This window comes from Armigeres subalbatus, chromosome 2 (assembly GCF_024139115.2).
Source record: "Armigeres subalbatus isolate Guangzhou_Male chromosome 2, GZ_Asu_2, whole genome shotgun sequence".
Classification (NCBI taxonomy): Eukaryota; Metazoa; Arthropoda; class Insecta; order Diptera; family Culicidae; genus Armigeres; species Armigeres subalbatus.
Genome location: NC_085140.1, coordinates 85071364 through 85084589, shown reverse-complemented (window position 1 = coordinate 85084589; position 13226 = coordinate 85071364). Strand labels below are relative to the sequence as shown.

The 13226-nt window shown below is 39.2% G+C and overlaps 2 protein-coding genes across 2 annotated transcripts in view; one reads left to right on the top strand and one right to left on the bottom strand.

Moving 5' to 3' along the window:
- Nucleotides 1–1254: 1254 nt before the first annotated feature.
- The window catches only part of LOC134209073 (uncharacterized), a 37320-nt gene continuing 25348 nt past the window's right edge, over nt 1255–13226 (bottom strand). Inside the window, exon 3 of the mRNA XM_062685053.1 lies at nt 1255–1367. Within this exon, the coding sequence (XP_062541037.1) occupies nt 1255–1367 (113 nt within the window). The remainder of the gene's footprint in view (nt 1368–13226) is intronic.
- LOC134214656 (general odorant-binding protein 70) lies at nt 1786–13215 on the top strand. Its single transcript, XM_062693978.1, has 5 exons — nt 1786–2157; nt 11452–11542; nt 11635–11750; nt 12763–12955; nt 13020–13215. Exons 1-5 carry the CDS (start codon nt 2065–2067, stop codon nt 13118–13120), a joined length of 594 nt encoding a protein of 197 aa, XP_062549962.1. The 5' UTR covers nt 1786–2064; the 3' UTR covers nt 13121–13215.

Sequence of the window (13226 nt, the reverse complement as noted above, 5' to 3'; positions counted from 1 at the left end):
AAGGGCCGAAAATTAACTCCTTTCGGGGAACTGGTTGACCGAGGGGGTTTCTTTACTCGAAACCAAAACACAAACACACGCGATTTCTTCAAGAACATTGCAGTTCTTTCTCTTGATTTTCTTCAACTTATTTTCGCTCGATACCAATGCCGGCCGGTCTCGGCTCAACACTGAAGCCGGTCGGCCTCAGCTCTTCATTGATGCCGGCTAGTTTCGGCTCGACTCTGCTGCTGCTGCCGGTATCTCCTCGGCATTGCTGCGGTGTCGGGTCTGTAGAATGGGCTGCTTCTGGAACATTTTCTGCGGCTGTACTGGCATGCTTTGGCTGATGGTGGCCTCGGCGCTGCCGGGCCGAAAAGCGGATGATGCGGACGATGCTGTTTTGCGAAAAGTTGCGAGTGCTGTCGAATCGATGCTGCTGTGGCTTTGCTTGTCCCGGTTAGAATGAAAGAAAAAAATCGTTTTGCGCTATTTTATGCCTTCTCAGCAGACCCAGCGGCAGCTCATTCGCTGGTGTCTGCACCCATCAGAATCAAGCGAACAAATGACGCGAGGAACAAGCGGCACCCATATTTATAGGTTTCAGTGCAGTCAATGTTTTGCTTCGAAAACAGTTTTAGGCCTATTGAAACAAGTTTTTCGGGTCATATCAAGTATGAATATGAAAAGCATACTTAAGATCTGTCGATTAAGGGGTTTTCCGAAGAGATCCGTTCACTGGGACAAACGCTATTATCATTCAAAATCTTTCAACACAGCGTAACGCGGTCGATTTAGAAATATTGAAATGACACCCGGTATAGTGAAGAGAGACGTAAGTCCTACGTCAAAATGTCTAGACCGGCACCGGGAATCGAACCCAGCCACCCTCAGCATGGTCTTGCTTTATAGTCGCACGTCTTACCGCACGGCTAAGGAGGGCCCCTTTGTAGAACATAACATGTCAATATTCCGAGAAATAAAAAAAATATATGTTTTTCATATGATGGGCCACCCTATTTTTTGGTAGCACCATAATGAAAGCCTTACTATTTCGAACAATTTTGTAGAAAAACAGTTTTTTTTAATGTAGTTTTGGCGTAAAAGGCATCTTTCCGCGTAAATCTGTATCCTGGACCATAGTGCAATGATAGAAACATTAGTTTTACCTGTTATAAGATAAGTTTAGTACTGGCTATTTCCTTTAATTTCACCACGATGTAATCTTTAGAGATACGTATTTCGACCTCTACTGCAAGGCTGTCTTGAGTGTCTTCAGTGTCTCTTAACATTATTTTTCTTAGACTTCTCCATAATCGTGGGTGCTCTTCCACAATAAACCAGAACGGCTGCATCACTGCTGAGTGGATTAATCTGGGGTTTTATTACTGCAAAGAAGATAAAGAAGAAGTTCATGCAGTGTGAGTTTAGATTAGAGAAAATGGTTTCAAATCACATCAAGTTGTAACTATAATGTTCACATTTATCCGTTGCACCACGGCTATACTATTGAATCGATAATATCGATAAAGATTCTTAATCCTCCCCAGTCCAAATCTTATTATATATTATCATTATAATGGTTAAATAGATATACTTTTCCCGTAATGAAATTATGATGCCAACTGTACCATTTAGGACATATTTTATATTAATGTGCCACATAGGTTATTTTTTCCAAATTTGTCAAGTCGCATTGATGTTACTCGACTAAAAATGCATTGCGAGAACCACCACCATCGTCGGGCGAATCGAAACATTGAAGGAGAAACGGCGCGTGTGCATCTGCGCTTGTCGGCCGAACCTTCTCATAACCAATCGCGTGGTGGAACGAGCTGGATGTCCGTTGAGGCGCAATTGTTGAGTAAACTAAAACAGCACGCGCTTCGTTGATCGTAAATTCAATAAGCTAAATAAGCCGCGCCACGCAAAGTAACCGACCGAAGGAGAAGTTCAAGTTCAACTTACGAAGTTCTGTTTACGCAGTGTGTTCAAAGAAAGGGTGTGGTGAGAACCCGCTATCGTACTCAGGTATCCAAAGGTACCTACAGCTAAGTGTGAGAAATATTGCACCCACTCTTGAGGATGACATCGACAGTTCAAATTTTGATGAGCTTATGTCTGTCGATCGTGCTGTCGCCATCGTTTGAGTCACTAGTGCAGGCGCAGATGACCAAAGTGAGTTTATAAAAATTGAGCATTGTGTGATATAGAAGTTTGGCAGACAAGTTAACCGTAATGAATATTAAAAAAACCTATAGGTAGACGGATATCATTATGGTGAAATCGAGTGAAACTAAGAAAAATTTGTTTTGCTTTCTGTAAAAAACCTAAGTGAGTTTTCGCGAGAATCGAATTTTCTCCTTTTTCTTGATGTCACAAACTACACTGCGGGTGGTGCACTAGTGCGCATCTATGAAACATTCGTTCGCCATTAGGATCATTAGTTGCGACAATAATCATTAGATAGAGTTGGACTATAAATGCACGACCCGATTGAGAGGAATGTTTAATAGGAAGTAAATCGTTTTAAAAACTCGAAATGGAAGTATATCGCGTACAGAGTGTATGTAATTAAGAGTGGCGACATGTGCCGCATTTGACAGGTCTCCTGCTCGTTTGGAACACGATTTTGTATGGGAATGACAGATGAATTCTATTCCAATTCTGACAGTGTCGCCACTCTTATTTACATTCACTCTGATCGCGTAAAACCGTTACGTGACAATAAGTGTTAATCGTTTACATTAACTGTATTTATCTAAATGCGAAATAATCAATTTCAATTTCATCGGTCGTAGAGATGGTGGGGGTAAAATGGACACCTGAGGAATCGCTGCTGTTTATAGAGTGTCCATCAAGAAATTGCACTGGTCATTGCAGTCGTGTCGAAATGTTTATGGTTACCAAGCCATTTCGAAAAAATCTCAGCAGCGGTGCAGTGGTGGCGCCTTTCTGGTGCATTATGAAAATTAGTGAGAAAAGCACATCTTCATCGAAATTGAATCAAACTTGTCTTTTGGCAATCACACCGAATTTAGCTGAAATTTCGCTATTGGATACTTGTACCATGAGTTAAAATGGTACGAAACGTGTAATTTTTTTTTATATTATGTTTGGATACATGATGTACAGTATTGAACAAAACATATGCATTCGATCTTAATAGAATTACACTGCGCAACACTGGATCGCACCTCAAGGTGAAACCAAAAATTAACTTTGGGGTCTCAAGTAACCGCCGATGAAAACATGTTTTGAAAAAATTGAAACGCGGCTTTGCAATCCAAAACCAATGTTTGACCGGAGTCCTAAAGATGTCCAGAAGGAATTGGTCAGTTTTGAAAAATCCCAAGATGCAACCAAAAATAACTGAAGTTTATGGTCCCTCATGATCGGTAGTGATTTGCTATAGCATGCACGTTAACATTGCTGTGATTGTTTTAAGCTGGATTCTAGACAAAGAACAAAATCAAAATCAATTGAAAAACAACGAAAATACTGAAAAACATTAATGCAGTGCCGGGTTGATAAAACCCGTAAGTTGGGCAATCTATGTTCAATCTTGGCTTAAACATCCCTAATTTTCCAATCTACAATCTTGCGTCTTGGATTTTGAAGCCACCGATCCATTTTTTTTTTCAAAAATTCTTTCACCGGGGGTCACTAGAGACCCCAAACCTTAGTTAATTTTTTGATTCATCTTGAAGCATTTTTTTTTTCATAATTTGTTGCGCAGTGCTATCTTCTTCATAAGCAATTATTTAATAAATTACAGCTCACGAACCTGTTTTTGTTGACAAGCGACATTTTTCGTTGGAGAAAACAAATGCAGCTTCGCGGTTTTCTTTATTTATTCGTAAAGTTTAGAAAATCTAAGCCACAAATCTAAGCCAATGTCATATAAGTACTGAACTACATATTTGCAGCACCGCACTCTAGATCAGCGGTTCTCAACCTGTGGTACATGTACTCCTGGGGGCACCTTCGCCGCGCCCAGGGGGTACCTCGGACTAAAATGCATAATGGCGGATGTATTACAATTTTAATCAAAACTTATTGATAATTTACTTATTGATAGAATTTTGTCTTGTACAGTAACTTAGAGACTATTGAATCCTGCCATCCACAACTAGCACAGTGGATTAAGGACTATGGGACAAAAGATCAAATAGACAGGAGGACGAACGAAAAAAAATGTTTTTTTTTCTATTCGGGTGTGCCAGCCACTGTGACCAGTTATTAGATCTATTGTAGCGTTACTCGTATCCTTAGTGTTTAAGTGCATGTCGAATTACTATTGATAAGCAACACAGTATCGGTTTTGATACAGTTGTTGTTTTGTTTTCTCAAGAGCACCATGAGAAGGTCCCGCTATTTAGATCCTTCACAGAGAGCAATCCCATAGACCTGTGCAGGAGTTCATCAAATTCACTCACTCGATGGATTTTGACATTTGAGCGGGTCGTCTTCTCGAACAAAAGTTCATTTTGCGTTCATTATGCGACCCGCTCAAACGTCATAATTTCTTTGGGGTGTTCATTTTGCGTTAGTCTATTGAAGGCCCTCATCAGTAGGAAATCAATCCTTTCTTGTGAAAAAAGTACAGTAATATTGTTTTTGGCCATGCATCGGAGCCCTATAGCCACATCCTTGTCTTGCTTCTAGAATATCACCAGTAAAGCTACAAACCCGGGATTTAGTTCTGTCTACAAGACCATTTCAAGCAAGATAATTTGTTCAGTAATAAGAACTTCCGTGTGTTCCTCTCACTACCATTGTTCACCCCTTCTGTTTTTTTTTAAAACTAATTGCTTGAAAAGTTGTTTCCGCTGCATAAAGTTTAGCCTCAAACTAGAGTAATTCGAGTTTTTAAAGGTCACTTCTTACAGAATCCAAGATTTAAAGTGCTCGCGTTTTCGGAGGCACACCACTCGATACGGAAGCAATGCAGAACTGTCATTTTTTAATTTTTCACGCATGCTGCGACGCAGCAAAGCTAAATCAACAAAAATGACAGTTGTGCGCCGCCTCCGTATCGAGTGGTGTGCCCCAGAAAACGCGAGCACTTTGAAACTTGGATTCCGTGAAGAGTGACCTTAACTGTCTGCAAGGTAACATTAATTATGTTTTATTTCTGAGACTGCTGTTGGTAGCGGGGAATAAATACGATGAATCCTTAATTACCACAACTTATTGCCCTAGCAAGGAAAAATGGATTAACCTAGAGCTCTGTTGATGGATCTTACACCGTAACACACTACGTCAAAGTGATCTACCGTGTTACGGGAAATGAACAAATTAAAAAAAATCTTCTATGCAATCTACCTGATCGAAACAAAATGTTAAATGATGTGTAAGAATATGCTTCTGAACTAAAATTTGGAGTCTACACGTTCGGAAGCGGCCATTTGAGAGACATGAAAAAATCGGTTTTTTATATTTTTAATATATCAGACATTTTTTCTGAAAAGCTCCGTTGCTTCGTTGCAATAGGATTAGAAGCATCCTTCTACGCTTCTCGAAAGCGTCCTTCTAAGCACCGCGGAATATTCCTTTCAAGAGGATCGGAAACCTACTTTCAAGAAGTTCAGACGCCTTCTTTCAAGAGCCCCGGAAGCTCCCTTCCAAAAGGCCCGAAGCCTCCTTTCAAGAGGCTCGGAAGCCTCCTCGTAAGAGGTTCGGAAACCTTATTTCAAGAGGCTGGTAAGCCTCCTTTCAAGAGGCTCGGAAGCTTCCTTTTGAGAGGCTCGGAAACCTTCTATCAAGAGGCTGATAATCCTATACTTTCAAGAAGCTCGGAAACCTCTTTTCAAGTGGTTCGGAAGCCTCCATTCAACAAACGCGGAAGCCTCCTTTCCAGAGGCACGGAAGCCTCCTTTCAAGAAGCCCGGTAACCTTCTTTCAACAGGCTCGGAAGCCTCCTTTCAAGAGGCCCGGAAGTCTCTCTTCAAGGGGCTCTGTATTCATCTTTCCAGAGGCTTGGAAGCATACCTTCAAGAGGCTCAGAGGTATCCTTTCAAGATGCTTTGAAGCCTCCTTTTAACAGGCCCGGAAGGCTCCATTCAAGTGGTTCGGAAGCCTTCATTCAAGAGGCCCGGAAACCCCCTTACAAGAAGCCCAGAAGCCTTCTTTCAAGATGCCCCGGTAACCTTCTTCCGAGTTACTAGTAAGGCTACTTTCAAGAGGCTCGGAAGCCTATTTTCAAGAGGCTCATAAACTTCTCTTAAAGAGGCTTGGAATTCACCTTTCTAGAGGCTTAGAAGCCTCATTTTAAGTAGCTTGAACGCCGCCTTTTAAAATCATCGGGAGCCTCTCTTCAAGAGCTCGGAGAAATGAAAATTTCTACCAACTTTATGAAGAGTCATATGTCCCGTTAATTTTTAGCTCCTTTTTCCATATGTTTTATGAGTTACACTCATTTTCTTTCTCAGCCAAAAAAGGAGGGTACCTCAATAAATGCAAAAGTACGAATGCTTAGAACCACTGCTCTAGATCAATTTTCCTTTTTTTTTCCTCAACCATTGACCCAAAGTTGTATTCCACCGATGTTTTACCTTCCCCCGTCAAATTCACCAGCTTTTTTGTATATAAACCATATATAAACCTTACGGATCCCAAGACGCATAGATTAGAGAGGAACTTTTGAAAACCGGTCAACCCGTTCGTGAGTTAAATCATCAGGAAAGGATTTTAAACTCATTTTTCATCCAAATTACTTACACTTCTTATAAATTTACAATCACTTTCGTTTAAATTTCAAATTCATGGCTGTTGAGAACGATTTTACTAATGGACAGATATTTTTCAAGAATTACTTGTTGAATGGCGACAATTAGAATAAATCTTTAAATTCAATGGCTGCAGATGACTGAAATATAATACGATTGATGTTAAATGACAAATTTGTAGCTTAGATTTTCCATAATTTACGAAAAAACAAAGAAAACCTTGAAGCGTCCAACGCAAAATGGCGCTTGTCAACAAAAACATGTCCATGAGCTGCAATTTATCATAATACAGCTCACGTGTGTATATTACATGGCACTAGACGAGTCTGGTCAATATTAAACTATTTAGATTTTTTAAAATAAATGCCATTATGGTCCAGGATACAGATTTACGCGATAAGATGCATTTTACACCCAAACTATATTAAATAAAATTCCTCTAAATAAGTAGGCTACCATTTCGTAGAACATTTCATGTCAATATCCGCAAAACAAAAAACAATCACATTTTTCTTAAATTGGGGCACTCTTTTTTTACGGTAACACTAATGAATAAAATGTGTTGAAGCTGTAGAGTTTTTATTTTTCACGAATGTCTTCTGAAGACTTTTCGGGTTTTTCAAGACGCATGTTTTGCTATTAGAACATCGTCTGTATCTTTTTTCCGTTGTCAAGTTATCAATTTATTTGATGCTTTGATTGGATCTCTGAAATTCACCCGAAGAAGACTTTTCCGAAATATCGAAAACAAAAAAAAAAATAGATCAAAAATACTGTTTAGGGACACACTAATCCACGGTATACATAATCAAGGTAGGCTCGTAAAGAAAATGACAGTTCAAATGTGACGTGATTGCTATCGCAGTATGAACGAGTGCAAAAGAAGGCCAAACTAAATCGTATAGAGTGTTGGCTTGCTTCGTCCCAAGCAGCGATAGCAGTGACGTCAATTGTTTACAATGAAAATTGATGTTTACATACGTGTCGATAGTGCCTTGTTTTTGTATGCCGTGCACTAATCCAAGTAGGTAAAGTTGCTCTAAATCAGCTAACTTATGAGCTACAGAAATAGTTTTTCCAGCAACATTTATTGGAATAAGCTGAGCTACAACTTCATAGAACATTACAGCAGTGGCGTAGCCAGAAAATTGGTTTGGGGGGGGGGGGGTTCAGAAAAAAATTTTCATCGAAAAAAAAATTTCTTCTAAAAATTTTGTCTCTGGGGGGGGGGGTTTATACCCAAAACCACCCCCGTGGCTACGCCACTGCATTACGGTATTGCCTGATTTTCTCAAAATAGCACGTTCAGGAAAGGTACCGGCGCGCTTATTGCTCCCCGTTCACTTGATTCTTATGGGAGAATAGCATTGCAGTGTATCGTCTGGCACGGTCTTCCCTTTCGATAGTGATTCGCCGCGTGAAGTTTTGCGCAAGTAGGGGGAAAGACGGCTTTGGCAGGTTTTGTTCTATTATTGGCAGGGGGGTTTTTGTCGACCGAATTTTATGAAATTTGACCACAATATTTTTTGATATGCAAAGAAAGTTTAGGCCAAATTTGAGCCAAGTCAGTCATAAAAAAAACCCTGCCAATAATAGAACAAAACCTGCCAAAGCCGTCATTCCCCCTACCAATTTAGGAACATTACAAATACAAATTAATCATCAAAACTAAAACGATGAGAAGTAGACTGCACCGTACCGGATTTGGCCTACTCAGTTTCTATTCCATACTCCAAAGTGATCATAGAATTAAACCCGATTCCGTTTTTACACGGATGTTTTTTACATAGCTATACAAAATTGTTGCAAAGTTGCCCTTTTTGCATGATTCGATAAAGATAAAACTTTTTTTTTACACGGAACGCATCCCCGTGTAAAAAAAATTGGGTGTATCTCAAAGACGAACACATTTTTATCTTCAATCCAAATTTCGAATTGAATTCAATTGACGTTCCAAAATTTGAGTACATGTTCAACTTTCTTTTCATTCAAGTGAACTGAATGGAGGTATTTAGATGATCAATACGCGTTCAATTAGTGACTTTCTTAATTTACTTGCCCTGTCAAAGCATATAGCATGATAGAGAGATGATTTATAAATCATCCCAAATTTGTAATTAGTCGAACCATTGTAACGTGGGGCTATATCTGCAGAAGAAGTTGAAATATATCTACATACTAAGCGGAGGGATGGAGAGAACTTAAGTTGCTGTAAAGAAGAAGGCGAGGTGCGCAGCTTGCAAGGTGGATCGATCAGGAGAAAGACGATTTGTGGACATTCCGTAGACTGCGTGGTTGGCGACGTGCAGCCATAGACCGAGTTGAACGAGGAAGACTTTTATTTACTGCGTAGGCTTAAGCCTGAAAAATAAATAAAAAGAGGCAATTTTTTTTTCTCGGGTAACATCACCATGCTTCTTCCTACATAATTTTACTTTCTAGACTATTATTGAGATTGCCTGAACTACTTCTCAAATTTGAACAATAATAATCGTTTAGGTAGATGAATTATAGTAAAATGAAAACCAAACAAAAAAAAACTGCCGATTAAACTTTTATCAGCACTGTTACATAACAAACCTAATCAAATAATAAATTCACTTCTGCTTCAATAAATAAGGAAAACTCGTTGCGCAGAGAGTACTCACCAAACGTGAGTGCTGTACGGTGTGTGATCATGATTACGAATCACGAAGTCGTCGCCTTCGACGCCGGTCATCACCTTGAAGCGTGCGAGTTAGGTTAGGTTGAAACCGAAAGCGCATGCATGAATGAACGAAGCTTTTGGCAGTGCATTACATTCCAACTCCGTTCATTTGTGTTTAATGCATTCGAACGGTGCTCTCAGCGATCACGCACTGCTTTCCTTGATTTACATCTGGTTGCGATTTTTCGGCGGCACGCTAGCATTATTGTGCAGATCAAGACGTTGATTTCCATGCTTCGCCGGGTGAAAATGTGAAACTTAGGTCAGTCGTAGGTAAGATGGGAGAGAAGCGTGACTATTAGAAGAGAGTGACTATGACCTTTGAGTTGAGGTTTTTAATGTGGTAAGATAGGGCACATCACCGAATGTTCAACGTATAAAATTCTCGCCTGTAGTTAAATACTTTATAAAGATTATACGAAGTGTTCAACAACAGACGAGTGGTTAGCCGTTCAACATTTGATATATTACCTTATTTGGTAACAAGGAATTATACAATGTAATCCAAATTTTAAATTAATCATTTAATTTGACAGATCTTAGGCATTCAGAAAGGTTCAGGTAAATCCGGAATTACTTCAAGACAACAGGAGCCGGAAAATTTCAGTTGTTTGATCCATGGTTTTCAAACGCGAGTAAATGGTTAGGTTGGCTATTCTATGGATTCAGTCTCGATCGTCCTAAAAACGCGTTCAAAGCCGTTGGGCTGTCAATCCGTAGACGGTGTGTACTTTGTGGTTCAGCACTTTTTGGAATAGGAAAGATTTCCGATTTTTTAATATTTAAAAAAATGCTCAGGGTTGAAAATTTTGATAAACTTGGCACCTTGATTTTGACAAGTTTCTGAAAGATCCTGCGCCTCATTTTCATTGTTGAAAAGCAAAGCAATCAATTTGTCAATTGAAGTGCATTCTGCATGTAAGTAATTTGAAATTTGAAAGCCAGACGAATAATGCTTCCTGCAGTTGATCGTATTTGTTGAAATGAGCAATTTTCTCCTTCCGCCAAAGTCATATGCGTGTCAAGAGTTGTACCTTCCCACGTTACCTTATTAGTTAGCTACCGGTCGAATGCTTGGTCATGAGCATCAGTAGGGAGAAAGGTGTCGAGAATGTAGTTTAATGAACCAGTTTTGCTACATCAATAACTTTGCAGTTCATATTTCGAAGGGCAAACTTATCAGGATCAAAGCCATATAGTGATCTTGCTCTGAATCGTGTATTCAAGTACCTTTCAATCAATCTTCTGTCGACTAAGTTGATGTTTTCATTATTCACATGCTGAAACCGATATACATATATACTTGAAAGGACTGCGAACCACCATCAGCGGTACAATAAACTATCGATTTGAAAGATCACAATGCTTACCTGTTGTTACATTAGCCTATGACCATAATAAATTGTGGTCAACTTCTTATATCTCTTCGCGGAGGCATTGACCTTCTGTAAGCTGTATTAATTAGAATATAAAGTTAACGTTGTCAAACTTTTCAAAATCCAACAGGACCCTGTTTTCTCCTATACGCGCATTTTAAGCTAAAATTTCTCCAATATTATCGGGAAGGCATTTAATTTACCATTCCGTTCACTTGTTATATAAATAGAAAATATTGCCTGTCTGCTCCAATACATATTGAGGATAATCACATCTACATTTAATAAGTATTCATTGATTTTCCTGTTATAGACACCATATAGTTAAAACTGGAAAAGTGCGATATATGTATTGCACAGTTCACTTGAAGTCTACGTATACGAGTCTACGAGTCGAAAAAAACATTTCGCTAATGATCACGCACATTTAAAAGACATTGTTGAAACTGCACCGTGCAATCATCCGGGTGCAAGTTGCATCTGCAGTTGCATAACATCGGGCAGCCTTAGAGCATGGATTGGAGCAACATCGTTGGCGGTTAGCTAACGTGATCATGCCTTAATCCGGAGGTCGTTTGTTTTCCATTTATTTTCCGGTGCCCGGTTTGGTCTGCGCCCCATCTCACCTCGTTGCGGCATTGGACGATTCCCCGCGCAGAAGCGCTGCATGAGCCAACCCAATGTTTCCAAAAAGGTGGACAAGGTGATACACGAATGTCAGGAGGAGATTAAAATGAGTCTAATTGAAGGTAACAACACGCGTCGCGTGTTCTATGCAACTGAAACATGCCGGGCAAGAAAGGTTTGCAGATTTGTTTCAACACTTTATTGTCCATTTTAGATGCCATACGGGTATTCAAAGAGGATTGGCACGATCGCAAGAAGCGATCGGTTGATGACGAAGAAGGTGTTCCACATCCAACCGTGGTTTCACATGAGGACAAATGGATCGCTGGGGTATGTTGACTAATGGATATATTCTTCAATAACTTTTATCATGACATAGAACATTATCAATCTACTTACTATACTACTACTGGTTCTATTACTACTACAACTACTATTACTACTACAGACCCACTGGGACGATTTTTTACGCAAATTTTGAAATGTAAGAGTTTTTTCAGTACGCGTTTTGAAAACGGTTTTTACGTTGGCTTCGAGGTCTCCGTCTTACCAGTTTCTTTCCATGAATAAGTTTACGCGATTATTTTTACGATTTTTTACGTCGGTTTTAAGGTCTAACTATTTTTTAAGCGGGTTATGAGATTGATTCAGTTTCTACTACTACCACTACTACTACTACCACTACTACTACTACCACTACTACTACTACCACTACTACTACTACCACTACTACTACTACCACTACTACTACTACCACTACTACTACTACCACTACTACTACTACCACTACTACTACTACTACCACTACTACTACTACTACTACTACTACTACTATTACTACTACTACTACTATTACTACTACTACTACTATTACTACTACTACTACTATTACTACTACTACTACTATTACTACTACTACTACTATTACTACTACTACTACTATTACTACTACTACTACTATTACTACTACTACTACTATTACTACTACTACTACTACTACTATTACTACTACTACTATTACTACTACTACTATTACTACTACTACTATTACTACTACTACTATTACTACTACTACTATTACTACTACTACTATTACTACTACTACTATTACTACTACTACTATTACTACTACTACTACTATTACTACTACTACTACTACTACTACTACTACTACTACTACTACTACTACTACTACTACTACTACTACTACTACTACTACTACTACTACTACTACTACTACTACTACTACGGCTATCTGAGCATTTTTTGTTTTTCTCTTTTGTAATAAATATGGCTAATAATGATTGCATCTTGTTTACTACATCTTCTCGCATTTTCGCAGTGCCTTATGCAATGTGTGTACCGCAAAAACAACGCCATCGATAAAAACGGCTGGCCCACGTTGGACGGTTTGGTCAACTTGTATACTGATGGAGTTAGCGAGCAGGGCTACTTCATGGCTACGCTGCGTGGTGTCGACCGATGTCTGAAGGGGACCTCCATGAAGTACAAAGTGAAACGGAATGATGTGGCAGGTAAAAGCACCTAAGCGACACTACAGCTACAGCCCAATTCAAACAGATATTTCCTTTTTTTTAGACAACTTCGAACAGTGCGGTGTTGCCTTCGATGTGTTCGACTGCATTTCGGACATGATAACGGAATACTGCAGTGATCAACCGAGCCACGAATTTCATTAACCTAAGAAGTCATCAATCACCAAAAGTACCTAAAATTAGACAAATAAAATACACGAAAGTGAAATCTAATGTTAATAAAATAATGAAAAACGTTAGTTATTAAATT

What these genes read in the sequence shown, in the direction of transcription:
- LOC134214656 (XM_062693978.1), top strand. Translation starts at nt 2,065, where the DNA reads ATGACATCGACAGTTCAAATTTTGATGAGCTTATGTCTGTCGATCGTG. An exon ending in TAAAATGAGTCTAATTGAAG is followed by an intron (nt 11,543 to 11,634) that starts GTAACAACACGC and finishes TGTCCATTTTAG; the next exon opens with ATGCCATACGGGTATTCAAA. An exon ending in GAAACGGAATGATGTGGCAG is followed by an intron (nt 12,956 to 13,019) that starts GTAAAAGCACCT and finishes CCTTTTTTTTAG; the next exon opens with ACAACTTCGAACAGTGCGGT.